Consider the following 25,528-nt stretch of genomic DNA (forward strand, 5'->3'; position numbering starts at 1 on the left):
GCTCTTCAGCTTGCCATGGCGACCGTCCTACCTCCCCCGTCGAAGCGCCAGAAGCGCGAGAACCTGGAGAGGACGCAGATCCAGCAGGATGTGACCGCCGTTGCGTCTGGGCCCGCGGGCTCGTTCAAGGCGCGATTCCTCGACAGCGACGGAAAGCAGATGGCCGATGTCATTGAAGTGCCTCTCGCCGACGCATCTGAGAAAAACTTATCATTATTGTTAAATACATTGCTAGCCAGGGTTCGTCTCTACCGCCCGCATGAGGATGCCGCTAGGAGCGTCGGACTGACGATGTACCGAGCAAACAGGACAAGGAGGAATTTCTCCCATATCGATTTCGAATACACATCCCAGAGACCGACATCATCGTTGACCAATATCCGACCGACCTTCTCCAGCTTTTGCGCAGCCATGGCATTGAGAATCCCTTCGAAACGACAGTCACGCTGAGTGCCGAACCCCAGGCTGTGTTCAAGGTCCAAGCAGTCACGCGCATGTCCCATAGAATACCTGGGCACGGCGAGGCGATCTTGGCCGCTCAATTCAGTCCCGCGACTAGCAGTCTATTGGCTACCGGTTCAGGCGACAAGACGGCTCGGATATGGGACACGCAAACTGGCACCCCAAAGTATACCCTGTCTGGTCATACGCACTGGGTTTTGTGCGTCGCCTGGTCGCCCGACGGCGAGCGTTTGGCCACGGGAAGCATGGACAAGTCTGTCCGACTCTGGGATCCCAAGACTGGAAAAGCTGCCGGTTCCGGAGCTTTGACAGGACATTCCAAGTGGGTTACCAACATTGCCTGGGAGCCCTATCATCTCTGGCAGAATGGGTCACCCCGACTGGCGAGTGCGAGCAAGGATACAACAATTCGTGTCTGGGCGGTAAACACAGGACGGACGGAGCATGTCTTGTCCGGCCACCGGAGCAGCGTGAGCTGCGTAAAATGGGGAGGGACCGGATTGATCTACTCTGGCAGCCACGACAAGACAGTCAGGGTCTGGAACGCCGAGAAGGGAACACTGGTGCACACCCTGTCGTCTCATGCTCACTGGGTGAATCACCTGGCCCTGTCCACTGACTTTGCACTACGGACGTCATTTTACGATCACCAGGCGACGCCGACCGGAGAAGAGGAAAGGCGGAAGAAGGCGAAGGAGCGTTTTGAGAAGGCAGCCAGATTCCAAGGGCAGATTGCGGAACGCCTCGTGTCAGCCTCTGTAAGTGACCTGACAAACAAATCGCTAGTGTTGGTTCCAAGTCTCTAACGAGTTCCCGTTTTCTCACAGGATGACTTTACCATGTATCTCTGGGACCCTTCGCAGGGCACAAAGCCGGTTGCACGGCTGTTGGGACACCAAAAGGCCATCAACCACGTGACGTTTTCCCCTGATGGCAGCATCATTGCCAGTGCCGGTTGGGACAATCATACCAAAATCTGGAGCGCGAGGTTTGTGTTTGGATGACACCGCAGCGAAGGCGTCTGGCACGTGCTAACGTGGTGTCCGATATAGGGATGGCAAGTTCATCAACACGCTCCGAGGCCATGTGGCACCCATATATCAGTGTGCCTTTTCTGCCGATAGTAGGCTCCTCGTCACGGCGTCCAAGGATACCACGTTGAAGGTCTGGTCAATGTCTACGTACAAGCTGGCTGTTGACCTACCGGGACACCAAGACGAAGTGTTTGCTGTACGTTTGCCCCCATTCCTTCATTCTCTCAGCTACGTAAACCCAATAGCTAACAGCATGCCAGGTTGATTGGAGTCCGGACGGACAACGAGTTGGCAGCGGAGGTAAAGACAAGGCCGTACGGCTCTGGATGAATTGATGGCGATCATGGGGACATATCACAAAATGTTTTGGCATGTGTGTTTACGGGCGTCCAGTCGGGGGATTGATTACGTGCAGGCACTGGGTCTAGACTCTGTAGAGAGGGTTACGGGATGAGCGGCGCAGCAGCTTGGTAACTGATAGAACAGGGCGAATGTGACATTGCATGAAGATGACTCGTGGAGAGCACTGGATGTGAAGAATGCCATTGGACGGGAGCGTGTGCCAAGGGACAATTCCAACGAGAGCCAAGCCTGCGCCCACTGCTGCGTCGTTCTGCCTATGTGAAACCACCCAGACAACGCCCTACTTGACGCGTATAAGATCAGGATGGAATGGGGGCCATTATTAGGAGGAGCTTGACTTGCTGACAGCTCTTGCGGCGCAGTCGTATATCCCCTCTAGGCAAGCCGGGAATTTATCTTGGGACGTTTCCTTGATTGGAGATCACGTATGATAAACAGGGGATTGCTCGTGCGGGGTAAGATATGATGAGAAGCTTTTTGTGATAGTGGTGGCGATGGATGTCCTTGACGGAACGCCAAGTGACATTTTAGTTTGGCTTTACGTTATACTATGTATTTTAGTATGTTACTTGTATGGAGTATTATGTGTGAGCTTATTACCTATGATGAGGCTTGGGCTACTAAGGTACTGCTAGGTGCTGAAGATTGCTCCGGGATGGGGGGAGACGGGTAGACTCATACGGGAGGAGGTCCGGTAGATCAAAACGTTTCTTCAACGGACCACGATGTAAGATGGACTTACAGGTACGACTATATGGTAGGGTTAGGTTAGTGCTGGAGACTGTAAGCGGTGCTTCATTCATGATGCCTGAGTGTGGCCCGTCATCGGGAGACGAATACCTCCGCGCGGGAGCGTCTCGTCCGGGAATACTTCCCGGTTGATGTGTCAAGTTTGGACTCTCGAATGGCTTGCCTTGGTTATCTGCGTGGAACTGCGGTGGCCAGTTGGATCTTTTTCTTTTCAATGGGCGTTACACAAGATGACACGTACTGTATGGGCTGCCTCCGGAGGTTATTGCTTCCTTCCTCAAACTTTGTAGATAGATTGGGTGATAGGTAGGTACTGAGATGTCATATAGACGCAAGGACGCGGACATGAGTTGAGGGGGCCGTATCAAAGAGCGTTGGAAGGAGATGTGGGAGAGCAGAGTAGGATTCTTTGAGCGCAATTGCAATATATCCGGATAAGGCGGGCTAATACATACGTTGTTATACCTGTATAGTTCAGGGAGTTGTATGGAGGAGGAGGGAGAGGTATGGAATAAGGTGAGGTATTAGTCTACTACCTTACCGGCTGCGCATGGGTTGCATGGCACACAGATACTGTACAAGTATACCAGAAAAAGCAAGAAGGGGAGGGGGGTACTTTGATCTCCAATCCGAGGCAGCGGATAGATGAGATTTCGTGATTTGCTTGTCCTTGCTTTTGCCACAAGAGCATGCAGGGATCGACAGGGCCAATGATACAGGTCGGGAGACAAACGTGGAGGGAGGGAATGGACGATGCTGGGGAGGGTAAAGGAGAAAACAACGCATCTGATAGGGAGGTATGTAGGCTTTGAGATGGGATGTGTTTGATATGCCGGCTCAGGTTTAAGGGGGAAGATGGAGGAGGAGGAATCTGGTTTTGGGTTCCGTGCTTTGCATGTGAATGCGCTGCTATTGACTTGTTTTTTTTTTTTTTTTTGTTTTTTCATGCATAGGATGACATCGGGGAACTCTTAAGACGAATGAGGACGACGGAACGAGGGTATGCTTGACACATCTCCGTCAAAGAGTTAGCCCGTAGGAGCAAGCCATCGTGGCCGCAGTACGAAGTGGTATTAGAGTGATTCTGGGTATGTAGTCGTCGTTGTTGGGACAAGGCAGGGTGATTGATTGCCTCATGCAAGCAAGCAAGCAAGCAAGCAGGCAGGCTAGGTATTCCGTCCTGACCAGACCAGACCAGACCAGGGGGAGCGGATCGCTAGTGAGGCTTACTCCTACGGATCTGCAGGCTCTGTTTGACCCCGGGCCGTTTGTGTTGGGGAAAAGGGAAACGGTAACAAGACGGAGGCCTATTTGATACCATCCTGCCGTGTACGAGCGCCGTATTCGCTTCGAGGTAAAGTACCTGACGGCGAGGTACAGTCTGCAATCTTACCGGTACTACCAACTGACGTACTTAGACTGACAACTTGGCAGTTCGCGGGAGGACGTATTACTCGCGCCGTGACAACGGCTGGGGTTAATTATCGCCATCGGGAGGAGAGGGCGCCTCGTCACGCCCGTAACGGTACGGCCAGCCGGAGCTCACTCGGCTGTTCAGAAATGCCAATGTAACGGGGAACGGAACAAAGGAACATGGAAGCCCATGAAAAGGAACCAAACCGAGGGAACCACCAAGAAAATCGGAGAAAACGACAGAAAGAAAAAACAAAAGAAAAGAAGCAACAGTGCCAATGCAAGTGGCATTTTCTGGGTCCATCGTATCTCCACCCCCGCCGATGGGGCTGCTTCTCTGTCCGTCGATCCGCTACCAGGGCGGCTAAGGTGAAGAGGCTTTTTTTTCGTGGGTTTCTGCTTTGTAGAAAAGAGTAGAGAGGCTTTGACTGTTGTGGGCATTGTTTGGTGATGGCTTTTGGCTTGGCTCTTAGCTGAAAGTTTGCTGGGAATAGTCGCATGATGGGATTAGGAGAGGAGCTGGGCTTGCCGGAGCTCGAGGCGGGTCTCCTCGAGTTGCACGAGATACTACACCATGAGCAGGATATCAAGAGGAAACTAGTACATGATAGCATCGACACAGGAGGCATGGACTTGACGGGAAAATGGATACTACATGGCAGATCGAGATCCGGCCAAAGAAACCACAAGCGCCGGCGCGTGAGCAATCGAAGGGCCAAGAATGAATCGTAGAAAGACGCAGCTCCTGGAAACGGCAACGACTGGACAGAGATCCATCCGAAACGGGGCCGATTGGGAGCCCGTTGGGCACAAACAAGCCCCGGCGGTATCATCCCAGTGCTGTTCTACGTACTCGTAACTCGTAAGGTAGTCTTGCCTTTTGCGACTTCTGCTCCCTCTCTCTCTGGCTGCGCCTTTGACCCCGGAGGCTGCCACTGACGGAGCTCAGGAACTGCGCAGAGTCCAAAAAGCGCTCAATCACACGTGTCTGTACCCGGGGAGTGGTAGGTACCTTTTTTGCCTGCCATGCTTTTGTCGAAGGGGGGCGGTGGCGGGAGGAGCTGGAGGGATGTAAACGAAGTGCGGGAGAGGCGCCCATATCCTGCCTCTCTGTTGGGACGCGGAATCCAGCAGTTGCTAGCTGCTGTTGTACGGTACTAATTTGTGTGTTTGATTACTATGTACTCCGTACCCTGTATGGGAACATCGTGAACAGCTGTATTTTTTTCTTCCATTCTCTTGCCCCTCGAAGTATGTGATTCCGCCCTCTCGTTTGGGCCGGAGCTGGCCCTGGTCCATCGTGACGCTTCTTCCCGGGCCGCAAACACCCGGCCGACAGGGTTCTTGGAGCGTTACCATTCCGGAACGACGATTCCATGTGCCCGTTAGAAGTTATATCTCGATCGCGACGGTACTCGCACAGGTACAACGCCTGTAACGGTCACGAACAGCATCATCCTAGAGTCATCTCTCTAGCGCTGCTTCTTAGCCATCGGTGATAGGTAGGTATGATGATAGGCTACAGTACCAGACCTCGCCTTGATCCTTCACGAGACGTTGATCACCATTCAATACTCGTACTTGGACGGCACGGCCTGGGAGCAGAAAGCACGGGGCAAATCGAATCCGAGTCATCATCGGCCCGCACAGACATGCACCAGCTCTTTAGCTTCCGTCGCAGTAAAAGCAGGGAACCAGTCGCACCAGCAAAAGCACCGGTGATGATGCCATGCCGTGCGACTCAAAAGTCCTTTGGGGCTGCCTGTGATTCACCATCAACGTCCCAGCCCGCGCCTCGCCAGCCTGTCGTTTTGCGCAGCCTGGCGCAATAAAAGGCGCCGGCCGAGCACAAGACCTAGCAGCGGATTCCCAAAATGCGATCCAGCGCAGAGGCACGGAGTTGTTTGTGCGACCACCTTGGAGCTGCGTGCACAGAGGAGGCCGCGGGAAAAGGGTCATGGGCATGAGAGTTGGTGTAAGCGCGTGGTTCTCACACGATACACGCTGATTGAGCCTTGTCATCACACCCAATCCTGAAAGAGAACGAAGCTTGGTGTCAAAGACATTGCTATTTTTGACAGGAGCGAAGTCGGACCCGGGAGGTGTGGCCTGGTTGGCCGAGTGCTTTTGTTCTTCTGTCTTGCAGCTTGTGCCGCGTGCGAGGTGAGCAGCCTCAAGCTCAGAAGCAGGACGAACCGTCCCGATAGGAGATGTCCGGGATACAGAGGCACAATGATGACAGCATGAAGTCGTTCTCTGGCTCTGATGTCGTGAGCCGCTTCGGACTTGCAGGAACGCAGCACATAATAGGTACGCACATGTGATTGCATGGCTGCACAGTGACCAGCACAGCTGCCACGATGCGGGAGGGCCAGAGTGGGTGAGGCGTGTCGCGATGCTTCTGGGCCAAGCATCAACCAACAACGCCCCCCTCGGCCCAAGACAGCCTAGCCAGCAGCGCCCAGCAAACGGACTGGCGAGCGAACGTTGCAGTTCCGAACGCCCATTTGCCGCCGTTTTGCATTTTACATAACGGACACCGGCTCCCCCCTGGTTCAGCACTGACGAAGAAGCAAACGGACCAAAATCTCCAGCCGTCTGAACGCTTCCCACAATTATCCGGGCATCGAGGACGTCAGCCTTGAGCAATTGACCTCCACCGCAATCGGGTCTGCCCAGCTTCGCGAGCCATTACGTCAGAGTTGGTTGTTGCTTTAAACCGGCAGCGGTTCCTTGACAATAAAACTGTTTTCCCCTTGCCTATTTTCCCTTACCTTTTGGAACATCAATTCCAATCAGAACCAGACGGACATCACAGAGTCAGCTTATCCGCGCTCAGAACAAGGTAAGTGGCGAGAACTCAATTCAGCCGTCATCGTTTTGCTGCTCTGCTTTTCTTGCTTGTTTACTGCTTTTGTCCCTACTATCACCACACCCCTGTCACTTTTCCTTCTCCAAATTCTGTGCACGTTTCATACCGAATCTGTATCCCTGTCGCGAGGGGGAACCGGCTGCCAAAATCAAACTCGATCGAGTAAAAAGACAAGCAAGGTCAGGAAAAAAAGTTACGACACCAACGAAGATCCCAAGGAGCGACCAGGGACCCCCGCCTCGAGCCTCCCAGCGTTGCTGCTGGTGACACGACAGGCGGGCCAGCCGAAACATTTTTTTTTTCTGCTCTGTTCTGCAGCTCCAATCCAGCGCATCCCGATCAGTCCCGCGAAGCCTCGCGCGGCAGCACAGCGCCAAAAGCCTCGCCCACGCCCTCCCTCTCAACCTACCTACCAAGTGGTTGGTACGGCATCTTGTCTTGCTCTACTTCCCATTGATCTACAACTACGCTGTCCGCGCTGCTCATTCACATCTCACGCCTCAAAGTCTATCGCTCTCTGCTGCTCCCCTCTAGTTTCGTGCTGTCCCGCCTTGATATCACTTCTCACCCGCCTCTTTGCACGCCCCAACCTATCACAGCCGCCGGCCTAAGCAGGTGGACCTCCTGTCTTGTCCTGGCCTGCCTTATAAAAAGAAAAAGGCTCCGCAGTTGCTGCTCCCTTGCCCACTGCTAAGAGGCTAAGAAAAGCACCGGACGGCCTGTTTTGCTGCCCAGCTCTTATTAGTTGTGCCTTGTTTTTCTGTTCGTCTCGAGAACCTTCTTCTTCCTCTTCCTCTTCTGCTGCTTCCTCCTTCTTCACAAACAAAACATCTCGTCGTTGTTCCTCTGGCTCACCTGTTTGCAAGCTCGACAGCAACTACGACTCTCTTCTCTCCATCGACGACCTTGGAGAGCAGCTACTACACCCGTATGTCTCTGCCATAGCCGATACCCAGCTTCAACCTGCCACCCAGCGGAAACGAGCGGCCCGGTATCGTTCACTTTCTTACGGCCTCGTTTCTGCTACTCATCGCCTGTCGACTTGTCGCAGCCAAGTCTTGTCGTCGCCATCTTGACCAGACGACCAAGATCATCCTCCCGCCCGAGACTTTTGCTGTCTCGCAGTTTTGGCTCTAGTCTGCGCCCAACAAGCCGTTGCCCACCATGACGGTCTTTATCTGCTCTCTGTAAGTCGAGCTGTCACAATAACCCTGCTTCATGCTTGGTCTGCCCGCCTCTTCCTCTCTTCTTTTCCCGGCTTGCTGGTGGCCGCTGCTGCTACGACATCCGCGCTACTGAGGCTAATGCACGTCATTTCGTCCATCACAGCTTTCTGCCCAAGACCATCCAATTCAACCTGCCGGGCAACTCTCGCCGGCGACACACGCTCACGAAGCGCCAAAAGGCCTTTGAGCCGCCCAAACCGCCCGCGGTCCCCCCCGTCGACGTCCAGCCCAGCCTCTTCACTCCGCGACCCGACATCACCCCGCCGCACACCCCGGTCGACGAGCCTAGTTCTCCCGATCCCTTTGCCAACGAAGATGGCTTTCGCATCCAGTTCCCACACAGCGGCGACTCGCCCACCGACAAGACCAAGATCTGGGGCGGTCGTGCCGACCAGCCCAAGTCTCGCGCCAGCACGCCGCCGCCGGCCGACATCTTTGAGAGCAGCCGGACGCTGCAGAAGGCCACCGAGATGGGCCGTCGAGGCATTGACAAGCCCCGGACGCTGATGCGTAGCGAGAGCCACGACAAGGTCTTTGCCACGGCTCAGTGGCGCGTCGTCGACGCCGACCAGGGCAACGGCGGCCTTCGCAACGCTGCCCTGGCCGCCGCTCGCGATGGAAAGCTGTCCGACTACACCTGGGTCGGCACCCTGGGCATGCCCACCGACGCTCTCGAGGGCACCCAGCAGAAGCAGGACATTGAGGATACGCTGGCTACCGAGTACGACATGCTGACCGTCTTCTGTTCCGACAAGGACTTTGATGGCCACTACACCCACTTTTGCAAGCAGATGCTCTGGCCCGTCTTCCACTACCAGATCCCCGACAACCCCAAGAGCAAGGCGTACGAGGACCACTCGTGGAAGTACTACGTCAAGGTCAACCAGGCCTTTGCCGACAAGATTATCCAGAACTGGAAGCGCGGCGATGTCATCTGGATCCACGACTACCACCTGCTGCTTGTGCCCGGCATGATCCGCAAGAAGCTGCCCGAGGCCAAGATTGGCTTCTTCCTGCACGTTGCCTTTCCCTCGTCCGAGGTCTTCCGCTGCTTGGCTGTTCGAAAGGAGCTTCTTGAGGGCATGCTGGGAGCCAACCTCATTGGCTTTCAAATCCAGGAGTACACGCGGCACTTCTTGCTCACTTGCAGCCGCATCCTAACCGTCGAAGCAACGCCAGAGGGCATTCAGCTGGAGGACCGATTCGTCGACGTGGTGCACAACGCCATCGGCATCGATCCCGTTAGCCTGAACAAGCACCGCGAGGAAAACGAGGTCAGGAAGTGGCTGGCCGTCATGCAGGAGCGCTACCAAGGAAAGAAGCTCATCGTCGCACGAGACAAGCTCGACCACGTGCGAGGCGTCAGGCAAAAGTTGTTGGCATACGAGCTGTTCCTGAATAAGAATCCGGAATGGCGCGAGAACACTGTCCTGATCCAGGTGGCGCTGTCTGCGGGTGAGCCTACCGAGCTGGATGCTGCCGTCTCCGACATCGTTACGCGCGTGAACTCGACGTGGGCAAATCTGGCGTATCAGCCCGTCGTCTATCTCAAGCAGGACATTGACTACGCCCAGTACCTTGCCCTGCTCACCATCGCCGATGCGCTCATGATCACCAGCCAGCGTGAAGGCATGAACCTGACCTCGCACGAATATCTCTTCTGCCAGGATGGCAAGATTCTCCCCGACAAGAAGCACGGTTCCCTCATTTTGTCAGAGTTTACTGGCACTTCGTCGCTGTTTGGACGCAACGAGTTGTCGGTCAACCCCTGGGATTACCGCCAGTGCGCCGACGCCATCAAGCAGGCGCTGGAGATGGGCGAGGAGGAAAAGACGCGTCGGTGGGAGAAGCTCTACCAGTCTGTTGCGCACCAGACGGGCTCGCACTGGTTCAGCGAATTCCTCAGCCACCTGGATCGTTCATACGAAGAGCAGCACAAGCGCGACCAGACGTACGTGCCGCGCCTCTCGATGAGCTCTGTCACTGCCAAGTACACGAGTTCCCAGAGACGACTATTCATTCTCGATTACGAGGGCACCCTGGTCAGCTGGGGCCCCGTGAATCAGATTATCCCAGTCAGCCCACAGCGGACCCTCGATGTTCTCAACGACCTGTTGCTAGACGAGCGGAATACTGTTTACGTCATGTCTGGTCGACGGCCGGAGGAGCTGGATCGGGTATTCCGCCGCGTGCCCAACCTGGGCCTGATTGCCGAGAACGGCTGCTTCCTCAAGGACTGCGGCCAGGAACAGTGGGTGGCGATGGCGGACGCGGACCAAATTACCAACTGGAAGGAGTCAGTCAAGCCCATCATGCAATACTATCTGGAGAGAACACCGGGTACCCATGTGGAGGAGAGGCGGTGCAGCCTGCTGTTCCACTACAACAACGCCGAGGACTACGAATCGGCGTCCCGCCAGGCCTCTGACTGTGCCAGCCACGTCAACGATGCCTGCGAGTCGCTGCGGGTGCATGCCGTGGCAACGGACGGAGCCATCGTGGTTGAGCCCCTGGACTGGACCAAGTGCACTGCGGCTCAGCGAGTGTTCAAGCAGCTGGGAGAGCACATGAAGTCGGACGAGGTTCACGAGCAGCCCGTCGACTTTCTGATGGTTGTCGGTGACGGACGAGAAGACGAGAAGGTGTTCAAGTGGGCGAACAGCCTGGGCGACCAGAACCAGATCAAGAATGTCATAACCGTGAGCCTCGGCAGCCGAAGCACCGAGGCAGCGGCTACCTTGACCCAGGGCGTGAGCGGTAAGTCTATGTGACAAGCTGTCGATCTATCATGGACAAGAGTACTAATGGTTGTGTTTAGGTGTCTTGAACTGCCTTCAGCGACTGGCATCGGTTTCATAGGTTACAATTCTTGCCGCGGTCTTTCTCTAGTCTCTCTCACCACTCTCCTTTTCCCATTCGCAGTTGTTCTACTTGCCTCTTTGTTTCTACTTGTTCTTATCGCGCAAGGCGTCTCTGGTATATGAAAAGGAGGCATACGGTTTTCGGTGGAGTTTGAATGATATATCTGGACAAGCCTCAGAGCATCGTCTACACGAAGGATGGGCATTTCATAGCACGAGTACCCCTTTTGCATCCGTATAAAATGGAGCAATGAGTCGAAGATTGAAAGGTGGAAAAACAAAGTAGTATCGTTTCATCACAAGGTGCCAGCCAGCCTGTAGTGTAAGCATCATATTCGCGTTGTTTCTACATGTATTTTAGTGTTTCTTATGTCTTCCCTCCTGTTTCGGTTCATTGTATTGGCGGAGGGATAGACGGGCATTGGCGGGCAGGCATGGATATAGCTTTACGGATAGCGCTCGCGTGCATCAAAATGGAGTCTCTATGGAACAAGTCTTTTTTTTTTCTTTTGTGTGTGTGTGTATGTGTCCTCAGAATGTATAAAGTCGCAGTTCGGCTATTTGCCGTCCAAGCAAGCGAGCCATTCTCCGTGCCAATGGATAGTCTGATATAACTACTAGATGGGTAGGTCCCCAGAACAGAAAGTTCCGGCAATGGTATGCCGTAGATCGTATGATGGAGGTACGGAACTCGGGCTCGGAGACTATTCCGTTGAAGCTAGCAAAGTTAATTCGAGGCTTGGTCCCGCGGCTAGGCGTTGGGAGCGAGTTGGTGTTGAAAGTTGTGAGCCACTGGATAGGAGGAGACTGAGAGGGCTGATTGGGTGAGGCTGAGTGTGGGGAAGAGTGAGGGTGTGTGTGTGTGTGTGTGCGTGTGTGTCTGGGTATAGAAATAGATGGAGATGGTCGATGAGGAGCTGGGTTGGTCGATGGAGTGGGATGATGTAAGTTGGAGCTCAACTGATACTAATAGCTGATGTAGAGCTGAATGGGGATGGATGGGTTGAAGCTACTCCCGGGCGTGCTACTGGTAGTCTGCTAATGAATGTTCAAACGAGGTGAGATGTCATTTGATGATGGATCTGGATATGAGAGATTGTTGAATCGCATGACTGCATTTACACGGACGCTTTGGAAAAAGGTGCGGCTCACTTCTTTCCAGTCTCGGCTGGCCCACAACGCCCATGTCCAAGATTAATATTGACTCCTCTCTATTTTGTCCCTCTCCTTCAAATCACTCGGCGTGCAAAGTGAAGCCGCACCGCACTTTACCAATGTCATTTCATGTCGTTCGTGCAGCGGTCCGTGTTCGCTCTTTGCATTCCATGATCCGGGGAAACACACATGCGGAGTTAGACCCAACCCCGTACCAAGTCCTAGACCCAAGGCCGGAAACGGAGGGGCCCAAGCAGCGAAATCGGCTTCTTTTTCCTGAGGTGGGATGGGCAAAACAGCTGCTTCTTCTGGATGAATGACTCCCCCTGCCTGCAATATGTAGGTAAGAAATTGAGCCGGTTGATACGATAGAGGAGCAATTGGCCACATATCTTCAATCTGTTTCTTTTTTTCCCATCCTCCTTTTCTTGCCCTTTTCTAGATTGAATTGTTGCTTGTGTGCTTTGAAAAGAATTGGGTTGGGGATTTGGGTTCTTACAGTGATCGGCGTGGCGCTTCTCTTCCCTCTCCTCCCGCTACCCACCTAAGCAGCTGGGCTTCTGGCAGTTGCTCAAACTCCGAATTGCTTCAAAACTCTGTCGCAAAAAACACCACATTACACCTCCAACGTAAAGAAACACTCTTTTCAAAATGGGCGAAATGGGCGCCTTTCCTCCGCCGCCGGTCAACACCATTGACTGGTCCAACGTCGGCTTCCGCGTCCGCGAAGGTAATACCGTCTCGACCCAAACCACAAAATCCAGAACATAGTTCCTAATGCGTTTTTGCGTCACAATCACAACAGTCAACGGCCACGTCGAATCGACCTACTCCGTCAAGACGGGCGCGTGGACGCCCCTCAGGTTCGTCGCGGACCCGTACATGCGCATCCACGGCATGGCCCCGGCGCTCAACTACGGGCAGCAGGCCTACGAGGGGCTCAAGGCCTTCCGCATGCCTGGCGACGCCAGCATCGCCATCTTCCGCCCGGACCGCAACGCCGCGCGCCTGCAGCACTCGGCCGAGGTCGCCTGCATGCCGCCCGTGCCCGTCGAGCTCTTCCTGCAGGCCGTCAAGGCCGCCGTCGCCCTCAACGCCGGCTACGTGCCGCCGCACGAGACGGGCGCGGCCATGTACATCCGCCCGCAGATCTACGGGTCCAGCGCCCAGCTGGGGCTGTCGGCGCCCGAGGAGTACACCTTCTGCGTCTTCGTCATCCCGACGGGCGTCTACCACGGGTCGCATCCCGTCAAGGCGCTCGTGCTGGACGAGTTTGACCGCGCCGCGCCCAACGGCACCGGGCATGCCAAGGTCGGCGGCAACTATGCGCCTGTGCTGCGCTGGAGCGACAAGGCGCGCGCCGAGGGCTTCGGCATCACGCTGCACCTGGACAGCGCCAAGCACGAGGACATTGACGAGTTCAGCACCAGCGGCTTCATCGGCGTCAAGACGGGCGCCGCCGCCGGCGACAAGGACGACGACGGCGTGACGCTGGTCGTGCCCGACTCCAAGTGCGTCATCGACAGCGTGACGAGCAGCAGCGTGCTGGCGCTCGCGCAGAGCTACGGCTGGAAGGTCGAGAAGCGCGTCATCAAGTACGCCGAGCTGCCCTCCTTCAGCGAGGTCTTTGCCGCGGGCACGGCCGCCGCGCTGGTGCCCATCCGGAGCATCACGCGCCGCGGCACGAGCGGCCTCGCCGACGGTCCCAAGGTGACGAGGACGGCGGACGGCGCAGAGACGGTGACGTATATCCCTGACGACGTGGAGGACGCGGGGCCGGTGTGCTTGAAGGTGCTGACGGCGCTCAAGAGCATCCAGCTGGGCAAGGTGGAGGACAAGTTTGGGTGGCGGTTTGCGGTGAGCGAGGAGGACGGGCGGGCGGTTGTGGGGGATGGGGTTGGCTTTGATGCGCAGACGGTGGATGAGATGGATTGAGAGGAATTGGACAAGCACGGGCCTGTATATACGAAATCATGAACGTGGTGAAATCAAAAAGCGTCATGACATTTCATCGATGAAAGTTACCACCGCTATTTCATCTTCCACCATAACCGACTCAACACATTAACAACCAGATATATATCCCCAATAGCCCCCCCCTATTCATCTTCTCACAGACATCTAGCCAACACCCATCAAGAAAAGCTCACAAAACCTCAAACGCAGCAATCCCCTCCGCAAAGCTATCATCAATCCCCTTTGTCAACCCCTCCGCAACACTCTGCAAGTCCACCGGCACCTTTTCCACAACCTTGGCCGCAAACTCCTTGGACGCATCCCTCTCGAGCTGCAAGTTCAGCAGCACGACCGGATCCGCAACCAGCAAGGCGTCAAACTTGTGCTTCGCCCGGATGATGCTGGTGATGGTCTGGTTGACGTCCGTGGCGAGGGTGACTGTCGCCGAGGCCACGGCGAGCGTCTCGTCGAGGGTGAGGTTCGCCGCGCGCGAGGCCGCGTGCGTGCCGGCGTAGATGCTCTCGAGGAGGGTGCCGGACTGGGCGGTGATGGTCAGGAGGGTGAGCGGGGAGCCGGTCCAGGTGGAGACTGTCGTGTTGAGGGTTGTTGTGTGCGCCGAGATGGAGGTGAGGGCTGTGAGGATGGGGTTTGTTGGGTCGGTGGTGGCTTGGGCGGTTGTGAGGAGGAGGGTTGGGAGGAGGGGGAGGAGGGCGAATTGGAGTTGCATGGTTTGCTAGTGTTGATGATGTTTGTTGGATAGGCTGTATATGATTGATGAGATGTATAACAGGAGGGTAATTGACCTTGTTAAGAATGACAAAGTTAGGGCAAAACAGCAAGTAACACAAGATCAGCAACTCAGTGTTCATCATGACAGCCGTCCACGATCCTTATATACCCTCGTCTCCCCTACCAATTGCTCACTTACACCCATCCATCCATCCCGTCCCTCAATTCACCCAATCCAACTCAGCCAACGCACCTTCACCCATCTCACGTCCTCCACCCCTACTTAACCCCAATTCCATCATCTACTCACCAAAGTCATCTCATCTCATTTATTCAACCACACCATGCAAACTCTCATCGCCCTCGTATTTGCACATAAACAACCACCATCCCCCATACCAACACCGATCAACCATCAACACCCCCTTTATCCGGACCCCCCTACCCAAATCAGGCAGCTCACAAACCTTGCTCCAACAAGCACCAGTCCGCACAAGGCAAAACCTCATGAAAATCTTCATCTTGTTTTACTCAATTATCCGGTACATGATCCGTTGTCTTTTTCTTTTCCTCTGCTAGGATCTTCATCTGCATGTTGTTTTGCGGGGGAAAGCTGGAGCTAAATGTGCGGAGAAGCGAGATCTGGGGTAAACAGCACACGGCTGCTGCCGCGGCTCTTTTCTTGGCTTTCTGTTTCTTCTTTGTCGACTTCTTTCATGTGCTTGAACCGGCTTGGCAGGGCAGGCAGCTCCAACATGTGTTTCTCTCAATGTGGCCGTGTATGTACGTTGCTCAATGTGTTCACGCCGAGATATTCCGCAGGATTTACACGTGAAATCGCACCTGTCATCACAGTCTGTTGTCAGCAACCCTTAGATATCAGCTACCATTGATCCAAGGCGGCCTGACGAATACCATATCATGCATTCCAACAATAAACCAAACGCTCCTTAACCAAGCAACCGCGGCATCTATCACAAGTAGAGTGCACAAGGCTTCGGCAACACCGCACATTCATACCCGACCTCTAATATTCGTCTCGAGATTCCGCCGGTTACAAACCTTCCACCATCGTCAAGGTAATGTCCATCCCAACCTTCCAGATACGCAAAAGAGCGCCATACCTGTGTGGCTGAATCAAGTGAGCCTTGTCCGGGTGCTTGAGACAAAACCTGCCCAGCGCCGACTGAAACATCCCGTGGGTCCGCGGCACGACTGTCGTCTAGTCCCATCGCATCCCGCTTCTGTGACTCCGTGAATACTCCTGTCCGATTTGCCAAAGCCGGCCTATTGCACTAAGGAGCATCGCATGGTTCTGCGGTAGTGCCACGATGATTCCTCGACGGCAGAATTCATGCAAGCTCACACCGAGGCCCAAGACCTGAAAGGTAGTCACGAGGCATGTAACCGGCGAGAACTTGTGGGTCAACACCCTGACGGCCCGGTCCACCCTCCGCTTGGGTGTGCCTCGATGTAAGGTGAAGAGTCCTGATGCCGCAAGCCACGAGCAGTGCGTTGAGGATCCTACCAGCCAACGGTTACCTTCATCGTCCCAGTAAAGACAGTTATCAAGGGCCTTGTGAGTTGAGGATGGTGGGTGCAAAGAAAATGGTACAGTGCAGAACAGCCAACTTACCGACTCGTCAGTGGGGAATCCGTATAAATCAAGAGCCTGTCCTCTTCTTCGTGGCACCGGAGTGCCCTCAGCAGCACATGGCAATATTTCGGGCTATCCGAAGCAACATACTTGACTAGAGTCAGCTTGTTGGGGGGGAACTCATGTATCCGCAATGCCTTCGTATTACAAAACAGCCACTGAAGCCCACCTGTCGTATCAATGGATATGGGATCTCTCTGCACGCTCTCCTGTAGGATAGCTAGGCTCCATATTAGGCGCTGTGTCGGAAGGGTCAGAGCCATACTCTTGACGTCGGTGGTCATCATAGACAGTTGGCGAAGAAGCACCTGCGGTGGAGTGCCGACCAGAACAGGATCGCCCAGTACTCGTTCAAGAGTGTTGGAGATGTATTGATCCATCAAAGACATGGATTCCCGGAGGCTTTGCTTCACTAATGCTGGCGGTACGAGCTCAACGGTCCGGATGGCCAGATGACCAACGCCCTTCCCTGGGTATATAATATTACCATCGGGGAGCCTCAAGGGCGTGAACATGCCTCGCCTCACGGATATCATGGCCAAGATTTGCTTGGTTACCTCTCCCAGGGAAGCATTGCCCTGTCTTGAGAGAACCTCGACGTCACTGAAAAGCTCCGGACGAAGTAGGTAAGCCGGCCCGCATCCTTTGAGAACGTAGATCTTGAACTCGCCGCAACGCAACTTTTACCAATGCGTCAAGCTTTCACAGGTATCGCTGTCCGCCTCGGAGCCCGCGGTAACCAAGCGGTCCAGAGTAATCCCGTCAATGGCTTCTGCAATATCAAGCGTCTGTACGTCGTCGGATCATGGAGAAGCCCAAGATGACCAGATCTGGATCGAAATGATATCCAAACGGCCAGGCTGGGTTCCACACTACTCGAAGATAGGCATGTATGTCTCGAAGAGTGAGAAACGGGTGCGCGGACACAAGAAGCAGGGCCTCCCGCTCCACATGCATGACCATGTCCCTGTACCAATTGGTTTTGCCTTGCAAGACTTGACACTCGTCAAGAGCAACGACATTCCATAGGGGCTCTCTACTGGCCTCCATATCCTTCTCCTTCTCCGTCTTCTGACTTGCCATCGGGTGGCTGCTTTGTAAAACCGGAGAGAACTCTCGCCAGCTCTCATAGGATGCCAAAAGGAGGACGCGGGCGACCGTCTCGTCCCTCCTCGTCGCTTCCCAGTTGTTGATGCGCTGCTGGAATTCCTCACGGCTGTTGGCTGTCCTGTGGTGCGTGACTTGGATGCCGTCTCTAGGATGACAGAGCATCCAAATATCAAACACCTCATGCCATCGAAGTTCGACTTCCCTCACAGTTGTGCCAAACTTGGCCAAGGGCATAATGATAACATTAGGCTTGAATGGTTCAAGATCGGAGAGAAAATGATTCTTCTTCAATCAAAAACTTGAGTGCCAGCAGCATCACGCGTGTCTTGCCGGTGCCGCACTGGCTGAAGAGCACGGCGCATCGCAGAGGTCCTCCCAGGAGTTGTGCCCCTTGATTTGCGTCTGCCACTCACGTTAGATTCGTCCCCATCTACCTTGCCTAGACAAAGAAGCTTCTGGGTTCGAAGCTACCATAGTCGCAATAAAGGCAGGGGGCATACCTGAGATGTGATGTGCCCGCAATCCCGTCTTTGTGGCCATGTTGTACACGCCAAACCCTCTCTGTCTGCAAACATCGAAAAGGTCTTCTTCATTGAATCGGGGAGCGTATCCCAACAAAGCCTGCATCTCTTGCAATCTATCTAGCCCAGAGTCGGCAGTGCTGAGAGGCAATGTCCCATTGTCCGCAGGTTTTCCTGGGCCATGTTTTTCCTGCTGCACCTGTTCATTAAGCCACTTCTTTAGATTCAACAACTGTTCCGGTTTCATTGGCGTCACGTCCGACTGTACTCTTTCGCTGTCGATATCGAGGGACCAGTCTATGCTAGGGGTAATAGAATCGAGGGCTGCGCAGACGGTATCTGTCACAAACTCGGCCAATGCCCCCCAAGTGTCCTGCAGGACGCCGTACTGTTCGAATTCGCTTATGGATCGCCATGAGGCAGATTCTTGTAGTACGAACGCAATCTATTCGTTCGTTGCACGCTGTGACATCTTCTGCATCTCCGTGGCGTCGTGTGTGGAATTTCGGAGTAGATATTCACCAGCTGCCAGCTCTTCAGATGCGGCATAGCCATAGATTTCCGAGCCTATGCTTATGTGGTACGGTTTTTGAAATTCGAGGCTTAGCGTTGGGTCGCAGCTGCGGACAATGCCTTCTATCGTGAGCTGTCTCGTCATTGTAAAGACAATCACCGCATGAGCCCGCATCCAGTCTTCCTGGTGAATGCCCCAGACACATTCTATCGGGTCCAATGAGTTGCTCTAACAGAACCGATGCGGGTGCGCCTTGATCAGTCTGTAGCAGGCTGAAAAAAGCGACAATGGGTAATCGCAGGCAGAGGCGAAGTCATCATCGTGTGCAAAGCGGTCTGGATTCCAGTCCAGCACTTGACCTGGTTTTCCTTCGTCAAGAGTTTGCTTGATACGTGGCCAGCGCTGTTGCAGCGCTCCGAAGCCCTCCTACACGTTGGATGCTTGGGAGATGATGCAGCTGACGTCCGTATGTCCTGTTGACCGTTGATTATGTGGCAATCGCTGACCATACTCGACGGAAATCCGAAGGAGTTGGGTGAGCACCCTTGGCACTGGATAGGAGTCCCGTGTGAGTCTCCAGTTTGAGGCTGACAAACAGGCCACACAACGCCTGCAAGAACATGGGGACAAGGATAGCGGAGCGCTTACCTTCAAAGTCGACAAAGATGTACAGCTGTGTCACTGTATCGAATCCCAGATACGCAGCCAACAGGCGCACGTTGCTCCGGAGTGTCTCTGCAGACAGCAGCCGTGCAAATCGTAGTCGCATCTTACCTTCTGCCAGCGCCTAGCTGAGATGCGCCGCCTTCATCAAGTCGTGGGGTAGCTTAATGGGGGTCTGAGGCTTGCATTGGTCACTGACATGGGCGTCAGCGGGTTGCTGTCTCTTCGGCAGCGGCTATCCAAGACTACATTCCTGAGAGCATAGAAAAGGTCGGTCTGGAGGCCCGCCGATGTTGCTTTTATTGCTGGTTATCTTGATCTGGGCCACGGCCGTTGTCGTCCACCTTGACAGCGGGCTTGGTCCCTTTACCCGTTGCCTTCTATCAAGGGCCGGGGGCCGGAGCAGAGAAGTATCAGCCATGATAAGCGTTAGTAACAGAGAGATCATACAGAGGAAGAAGAAGGGAGTAAAGCAAGTAATATTTCTGGATATTCAAGCGTGGCGTAACCATGGACGTTGGAAGATGCACGTTGTGGCCTACGAACGAATTTACTGAAGACTTACACTTTGTCCAAATCGAGTGCGTTCACCACTCGGCAACTGCCATTACGTCTCTGTTATGGCATGTCCATGTATAAAGGACTACTAGTAGTACTTCAAACACAGATTGCATGTATTTTAGCACCTTAGGTACTCACCTTCTTTACTAAGGTACCGATAATGGCAAACGAACTGTAGAACCTCCTGGGAGCTAGAACGTGCAATGATCACTCTATTCCTACTGGTTGACTCTACGCCTCGACAGTTCACTGTACGCAGGCCCAGGAGAATGAAAAGTGTTTCTTCCTACCTAGTACTTGTGCAGCTTGGTCATCCTTACCCCCGAGATGCATTTTTGAAGCTGTCAATACTAAGTCCGAGAGGTGATGCCCTCACGGGACGCCGCCAAGGCATCTCTACAGACCACTGTCGAAAGTTTCAGTCACCACTCCTTGAACCTGATGACAGCAACTTCATTCATGAGAATTGTATCCATTATCGAGGCCTGAAGCCCTTGGATCGAATCTTGCTGTATAATACGGTTGTCGCTGAATGGAACGCCCCGCTTTGTAGTCGACTGCCAGAAACTGGTGGATTGCCTAAATAGGAAATAAAGGACCGCATCTTTTGCCTCGTCTCAATATGTGGCCTTACCTCCTATTCCATACATATACAGGACAAACAGGCTGGAGCATATGTAATTCACGCTGAAACATGCGCGGCTGACAAATGCCAATATCGTCTCCATAGCTGATGTGAGGCATCTCGACGTCGCTTATACTAGCAACCGACTGCTGGAGACTTGATATGTTATAACTGTTCTATACGAAATCCTTCCAAGATGTCAAAGGCGATTCAGAAGCTGATCCTTCAGAAGTGTTCGCTGCTGAGTGTGAAGAGCTCATTGCCCAATCCAACACAGTCAACATGGCTTCTCATCTCCCCGCCACAACACTCTCCACGAAGCCAGAGTCGTCAGAAACCACCCCCTATGACTCTTCGTCATTGGTCGAAGTAGAGGCCCGGGATCCCACGAACATCGAAGAGAAGCCTAGTCCACCAGGGCAAACTACAAACTCTTTCGGGGATACCAGCCCTCAAAGGCTGAAAGAAAGCGAGGATGCGGAAAGAGGACAGCTTCCGGCACTCAACAACACCGTCTCCCGCGCCACAACCATATCAAAAAAGAGGGCATATACTTTCATGATCCTCATTGTCCTCACCCAAGCAGTCCAAATGTTTGCATTTGGAGCAGGTATCGTCGGTGCACTGACAGTCGGACACGCTATAGGGGCATCAGACCCGCAATCTACCTGGATCGCCGCAGCATATCCCCTCACCCAAGGCTCGTTCGTCCTCATCAGTGGACGGCTTGGGACTGTCTTTGGCCATAAAAGAATAATGTCCATAGGGTCCTTCATTTGGATATTCTGGACGCTGGCCACGGCTTACGGGACCAACATTGTTGGCGTCAGCTTCATGAGGGGGCTTGCGGGAATAGGAGGCGGTCTCCTTGTTCCCAACGCTGTTGCGCTTTTGACAATAACGTTTCCTCCCGGCAGACAGCGGAACTTGGCGCTCGCGCTGTTTGCCTCGATGGGGCCTGTGGGCGGTGCTGGGGGCTGTGTGTTCAATGGCTTCTTTCTCCAATGGACAGATTGGACTTGGCTGTTCTCTTTTCTGTAAGACCTCTTCTACCTTATTCTGATAGAGAAGACCATGAAGCTGATTCAGTGGTACAGGGCTGTTCTAGTAGCCGTCGTTTATGGTGCAGCAATCATCGCCGTCCCGGAAGACGAACGCCTAGATCCCGGGGGCAAAATCGACTGGGTGGGGTCATATCTCGGCGTTGCTGGGCTGGTCCTGTTCAACTTCGTTTGGAAGTAGGTCGAGCATCTTTCAACTCTCCGACATTCTTATACTGACATACAGTCACACAGCCAAGCTCCCATAGTCGGCTGGAAGAACACATACGAATACATACTCCTCATCGTCGCTATCGGCCACTTTGCCGTCTTCCTCATCTGGGAAACGAAATGGGCAGTTAGCCCAATCATCCCCTTCGACATCTGGGCAGTACCATCCTTTGGTGCCCTCATTATCGTGTTATTCTTTGTCTTCATGAGCTTGGGAATATACATCTGGTACGTGACCGTCTTCCTGGCAAACCTGCGAAATTGGGATCCGGTCTTGTTAGGCTGTTCATTCTTGCCAATGGCGGTCAGCGGCACAGGGGCTGCTTTCTTCGCGGCCTGGGTTGTGCGCAGGCTACCAGCGGAGACGGTGGTGTGTATCAGCGCTTTGGGCGCTGTGGTGATGAACACTCTCCTTGCCACGATGCCTATTCATCAGGTGTACTGGGCAATGGTGTTCCCTGCATGATCTTGGCGGGATGCACGGGAGACATGGTGTTTGCTGCTGGACAAATCATCGCCAGCAGCATCGTGACGAGAAGGCATCAGGGGACAGCGGGTTCTCTGATCGGAACTTTGTTTACATATGGTCTGAGCACCGGCTTGGGGTTTGCCGGAACGGTTGAGATCTACGTGAACAAGGATGGATCCGACCTGGTGGCTGGTTATCGAGGGGCTGCTTACTTGGGCATAGGGCTTGCTGCTGCTGCCATTGTTTTGACTCTGCTGTTTTTGAGGATGAAGAAGAATACGGTCGAGGGCTGGCAGGGTGAAGACGCTGGTCACAGCGAACCGAGCAGCTGAACAAACAAAGCCATGGCATTTGCAGATTGATTGAGCGAGTGATGATGTCCCGCAATCATGTCAGAAATCAACGACTCATAGAATACATACCTAATATCACCCTCGGCTTACACTACCGCTTTACCTTGATGTGATCGAACGTTATGAGTCGCGGCGGGGCGATTTGACGTCCGCTGACAAAGAGGCAAACTGTTGGCGCTGTCTACATGCTATTGATGAATTGAACAAGCAGGGCATCAATTTTTATCCTAAACATGGCCGATTGTGAACACTTTGGCTGGAGCCATGCTCGATCTGTTGCTCGAAGATTTATTTTGAAAAGCCCGAGGAGTTGAGTGGAGAGTCCGCGGCTGGCCGGGATCGGTGTTCTCGGCATTTTGTGTAAGTCATACATCAAGGGGGTTGGCATCGTATCCCACAAGTTCCTTTCCGACCTGCGTCGGATATAATAAATACGGTTTTCAGCTGCACAATTCAGAGAATACCGCGGTGTTTTTGCCATTTCCTCAAGCATTCAGCGGTATCGAGTAACGGCGTGTAAGGCTTCTCGTCGTGCGGAGAAGGAAAGTCTAATGAGAAGACGGATTGACCTGGTGGCTTTTCCGGGCATTCTGGGGATTTCGGAGATGGCGAAAAGTGGCTTTACAAGTTGCTGGGTAGTTCCTGCCTCACTCGAATACTGGGTAAGAAAGGTTTTCAAGGAGTTGTATATATAAGATAGTTAGGTGAAGCCACGGCCTTGATAGATGAGCATGTTGCGACCGCAATTCCGAGTCGTCCTTTCAGTCGTGGGTTTGGCCGAAAGAGGAAACAGATCGCGTTAAATCTTGCAGCTGTGCCCACATAAGATGACATGGGTCTAAGTCATAGCAAGTAAAGGTAAGGAGAGGGAGCGTGTAAGTGCATTAGGTTGCTATACTGACAGTATCCAGACAATCTGGAAGTACTGGCATATATATGGGATCACCTCGACAACCCTGAGCTTCCGAACAACGGCACATCGGATTGATTTTCCAATCATTTTATTGCCAAAATGGGCGCAACTCCAAGACCAGGCCTTTCCCTCGACCTATCCAAATATGACAAGCTCGACGCTGCTCAAGCAGGGCACTTACGCCACTTCCACAACCTCGCCAGCCAGATGGACGGCGAATGGCATCACATGGGAACCCAGGAGCCGATGCAAGAGTTCTTGGACGCCTACCGCTACCAGCTCGCCACCATGGCATATGCCGTCGGCGTCGCACATTACCACCGTCTGCCCGCCCTGAGAAGCTCCCTCAAGACGCTCATGCGGCGTCTCATCCACAAGATGATGCGTCGAGAGGTGTGGTCTTACTGGTTCAACACCAGTCTCTCGGGGAACCGGACGGATCCCGACCGGACGGAGCTGAGAAAGCCGTGGGCTGATCCGGTGGTCAGGGAGAACATCATGTACAGCGGCCATCTCTTGCTGATGACGAGTCTGTACGGCATGCTGTTTGACGACGACGAGTTTGAGAAGTCGGAGTCTCTGACGTTTCGATGGGATCCCTTGTTCTTTGGGTTTGGGACGGAGACGTTTCATTATGATAACCGCAGCTTGCAGGAGGCTATTATTCGGGAGATGGAGAGGAATGGCTGGGTTGGTGTTTGCTGCGAGCCGAATCTGGTTTTCATCGTTTGCAACCAGTTTCCTGTAAGTATTCCTGGACGATGCCTATGAGTAAGAATGAGCGGGTGCTAATGTCGTGCAAACAGATTATTGCAATGAAGTACAACGATGCGAGAGACGGCACCAACGTGTCTGACCAAGTCCTGGAAAAGTACAAGGCAGCTTGGGAGAAGAAGGGTATGGTGGCTCCCAGCGGCTTATACGTGGACTGGTATTTTGTTCGACAGGACAAGACATTACCGCCAAAATCAGTTGGTTTCTCGGCATGGTAAGCATGACTGGCCTACTCTGAAGGAGATTTTACCATTTTGTACGCAATACTGATAATGTCTGTAGGGCAAACGCATATATGAATACGTGGAACTCGGAAACGGTAAAGTCGCTGTACGACCAACAGGTATACGGCTTCATCACCTCCATCGACGGCAAAGTGCAGCTTCAAGAAGATCGCATCGCCCAAGAATACCGAAAGCTCGTAGACACTGAAAAGGCAGACAAGAATGACGCTTCGGTTCTTGCTCGAGCCAGGGCCAGTGCCGCTGCACTTCCACCATCAAAGATGCCCTTCTCCACGCCTACGTTTGGGTATGTCGTGCAATGGCTATCAGAACTAGGCAAGAAGGAAGAGCTGAAAGGTTTGCTCAAGTATGCAGACGAGCATCTGCAGCCAACATGGGAGGAGGGCGGACTGTTTTATCCCAGGAATGATGTGAAGACGAATGAGGCTGGGGAGTGGACGCACATGGATCCGTTTTCGGGGAATGCGTCGATTGGGTATGCGAGGCTGAATGTGCCCGACGGACAGAAGAAGATGTGGGATAGCCCGAGAGTGAGGGGCCATGCGGCGATGCAGCCGTGGATTGACGGCATCGACCTTGACCAGGGAATTGATTGCTTGCGAGGGGTTTGGGATGGTGATGAGGGTGCGTTGGTGGTGACGATGAAGACGTGGGATGGACGGCGGGTGACTGCTGCTCTGGTGGCGAATAACTTGCCGGGGGGGAGTTGGTGTGTTTTTGTGAATGGAGAGCTGGTGCAGAGTGTAACCGTGAAGGATGGGGGAGATGTAAGGGTCGAGATTGAGGTTGGAGGTGAAGAGTTGGATGTTGTGTTTAAGAGGGGTGACTAACACGGTGATGCAATGATTGCTATGATAGACTGTCACACTAGAAGTTCATCTCTACTTTGTAACAATATTGGTTCTTGCCCTACCTAGACGAGAGTCAATCAATTTTATCATTATAACCGTCACTCAGTTACTGGATCAATTGCTGCTGGTGTAATATGTAAACACCCAATGCTTCATTCCCGGGTACGTCATCCGCGCTCC

General features: G+C 53.6%; 7 protein-coding genes across 7 annotated transcripts; 5 read left to right on the forward strand and 2 right to left on the reverse strand.

Annotated features, from left to right (window-relative positions):
* Window positions 1–15: 15 nt before the first annotated feature.
* BBK36DRAFT_1118184 (WD40 repeat-like protein) lies at window positions 16–1,831 on the forward strand (the record flags this gene model as incomplete). Its single annotated transcript, XM_024890445.1, has 5 exons — window positions 16–240; window positions 309–1,220; window positions 1,290–1,450; window positions 1,515–1,692; window positions 1,757–1,831. The coding sequence occupies 5 exons, from the start codon at window positions 16–18 to the stop codon at window positions 1,829–1,831; spliced, it is 1,551 nt and encodes a 516-aa protein (XP_024750191.1).
* A 6,227-nt stretch (window positions 1,832–8,058) lies between these two features.
* BBK36DRAFT_1117677 (glycosyltransferase family 20 protein) lies at window positions 8,059–10,979 on the forward strand (the record flags this gene model as incomplete). Its single annotated transcript, XM_024890384.1, has 3 exons — window positions 8,059–8,081; window positions 8,224–10,877; window positions 10,939–10,979. 3 exons carry the CDS (start codon window positions 8,059–8,061, stop codon window positions 10,977–10,979), a joined length of 2,718 nt encoding a protein of 905 aa, XP_024750192.1.
* A 1,808-nt stretch (window positions 10,980–12,787) lies between these two features.
* Window positions 12,788–14,071, forward strand: BBK36DRAFT_1140641 (branched-chain amino acid aminotransferase; the record flags this gene model as incomplete). The annotated part of the gene is made up of 2 exons (XM_024893395.1): window positions 12,788–12,866; window positions 12,942–14,071. 2 exons carry the CDS (start codon window positions 12,788–12,790, stop codon window positions 14,069–14,071), a joined length of 1,209 nt encoding a protein of 402 aa, XP_024750193.1.
* A 211-nt stretch (window positions 14,072–14,282) lies between these two features.
* BBK36DRAFT_1140642 (cell wall protein) lies at window positions 14,283–14,819 on the reverse strand (the record flags this gene model as incomplete). Its single annotated transcript, XM_024893396.1, has 1 exon — window positions 14,283–14,819. One exon carries the CDS (start codon window positions 14,817–14,819, stop codon window positions 14,283–14,285), a length of 537 nt encoding a protein of 178 aa, XP_024750194.1.
* A 2,439-nt stretch (window positions 14,820–17,258) lies between these two features.
* BBK36DRAFT_1140643 (hypothetical protein) lies at window positions 17,259–20,180 on the reverse strand (the record flags this gene model as incomplete). Its single annotated transcript, XM_024893397.1, has 9 exons — window positions 17,259–17,837; window positions 18,002–18,018; window positions 18,089–18,448; window positions 18,632–18,829; window positions 19,272–19,356; window positions 19,398–19,428; window positions 19,852–19,901; window positions 19,986–20,038; window positions 20,138–20,180. 9 exons carry the CDS (start codon window positions 20,178–20,180, stop codon window positions 17,259–17,261), a joined length of 1,416 nt encoding a protein of 471 aa, XP_024750195.1.
* Window positions 20,181–20,754: 574 nt separating this feature from the next.
* BBK36DRAFT_1168395 (MFS general substrate transporter) lies at window positions 20,755–22,544 on the forward strand (the record flags this gene model as incomplete). The annotated part of the gene is made up of 4 exons (XM_024895176.1): window positions 20,755–21,509; window positions 21,570–21,710; window positions 21,768–22,196; window positions 22,265–22,544. 4 exons carry the CDS (start codon window positions 20,755–20,757, stop codon window positions 22,542–22,544), a joined length of 1,605 nt encoding a protein of 534 aa, XP_024750196.1.
* A 1,033-nt stretch (window positions 22,545–23,577) lies between these two features.
* Window positions 23,578–25,327, forward strand: BBK36DRAFT_1168396 (hypothetical protein; the record flags this gene model as incomplete). The annotated part of the gene is made up of 3 exons (XM_024895177.1): window positions 23,578–24,222; window positions 24,285–24,466; window positions 24,535–25,327. 3 exons carry the CDS (start codon window positions 23,578–23,580, stop codon window positions 25,325–25,327), a joined length of 1,620 nt encoding a protein of 539 aa, XP_024750197.1.
* Window positions 25,328–25,528: the final 201 nt, after the last annotated feature.

The sequence above is a fragment of the Trichoderma citrinoviride genome (assembly GCF_003025115.1).
Source record: "Trichoderma citrinoviride strain TUCIM 6016 unplaced genomic scaffold BBK36scaffold_6, whole genome shotgun sequence".
In the NCBI taxonomy this organism is placed as follows: Eukaryota; Fungi; Ascomycota; class Sordariomycetes; order Hypocreales; family Hypocreaceae; genus Trichoderma; species Trichoderma citrinoviride.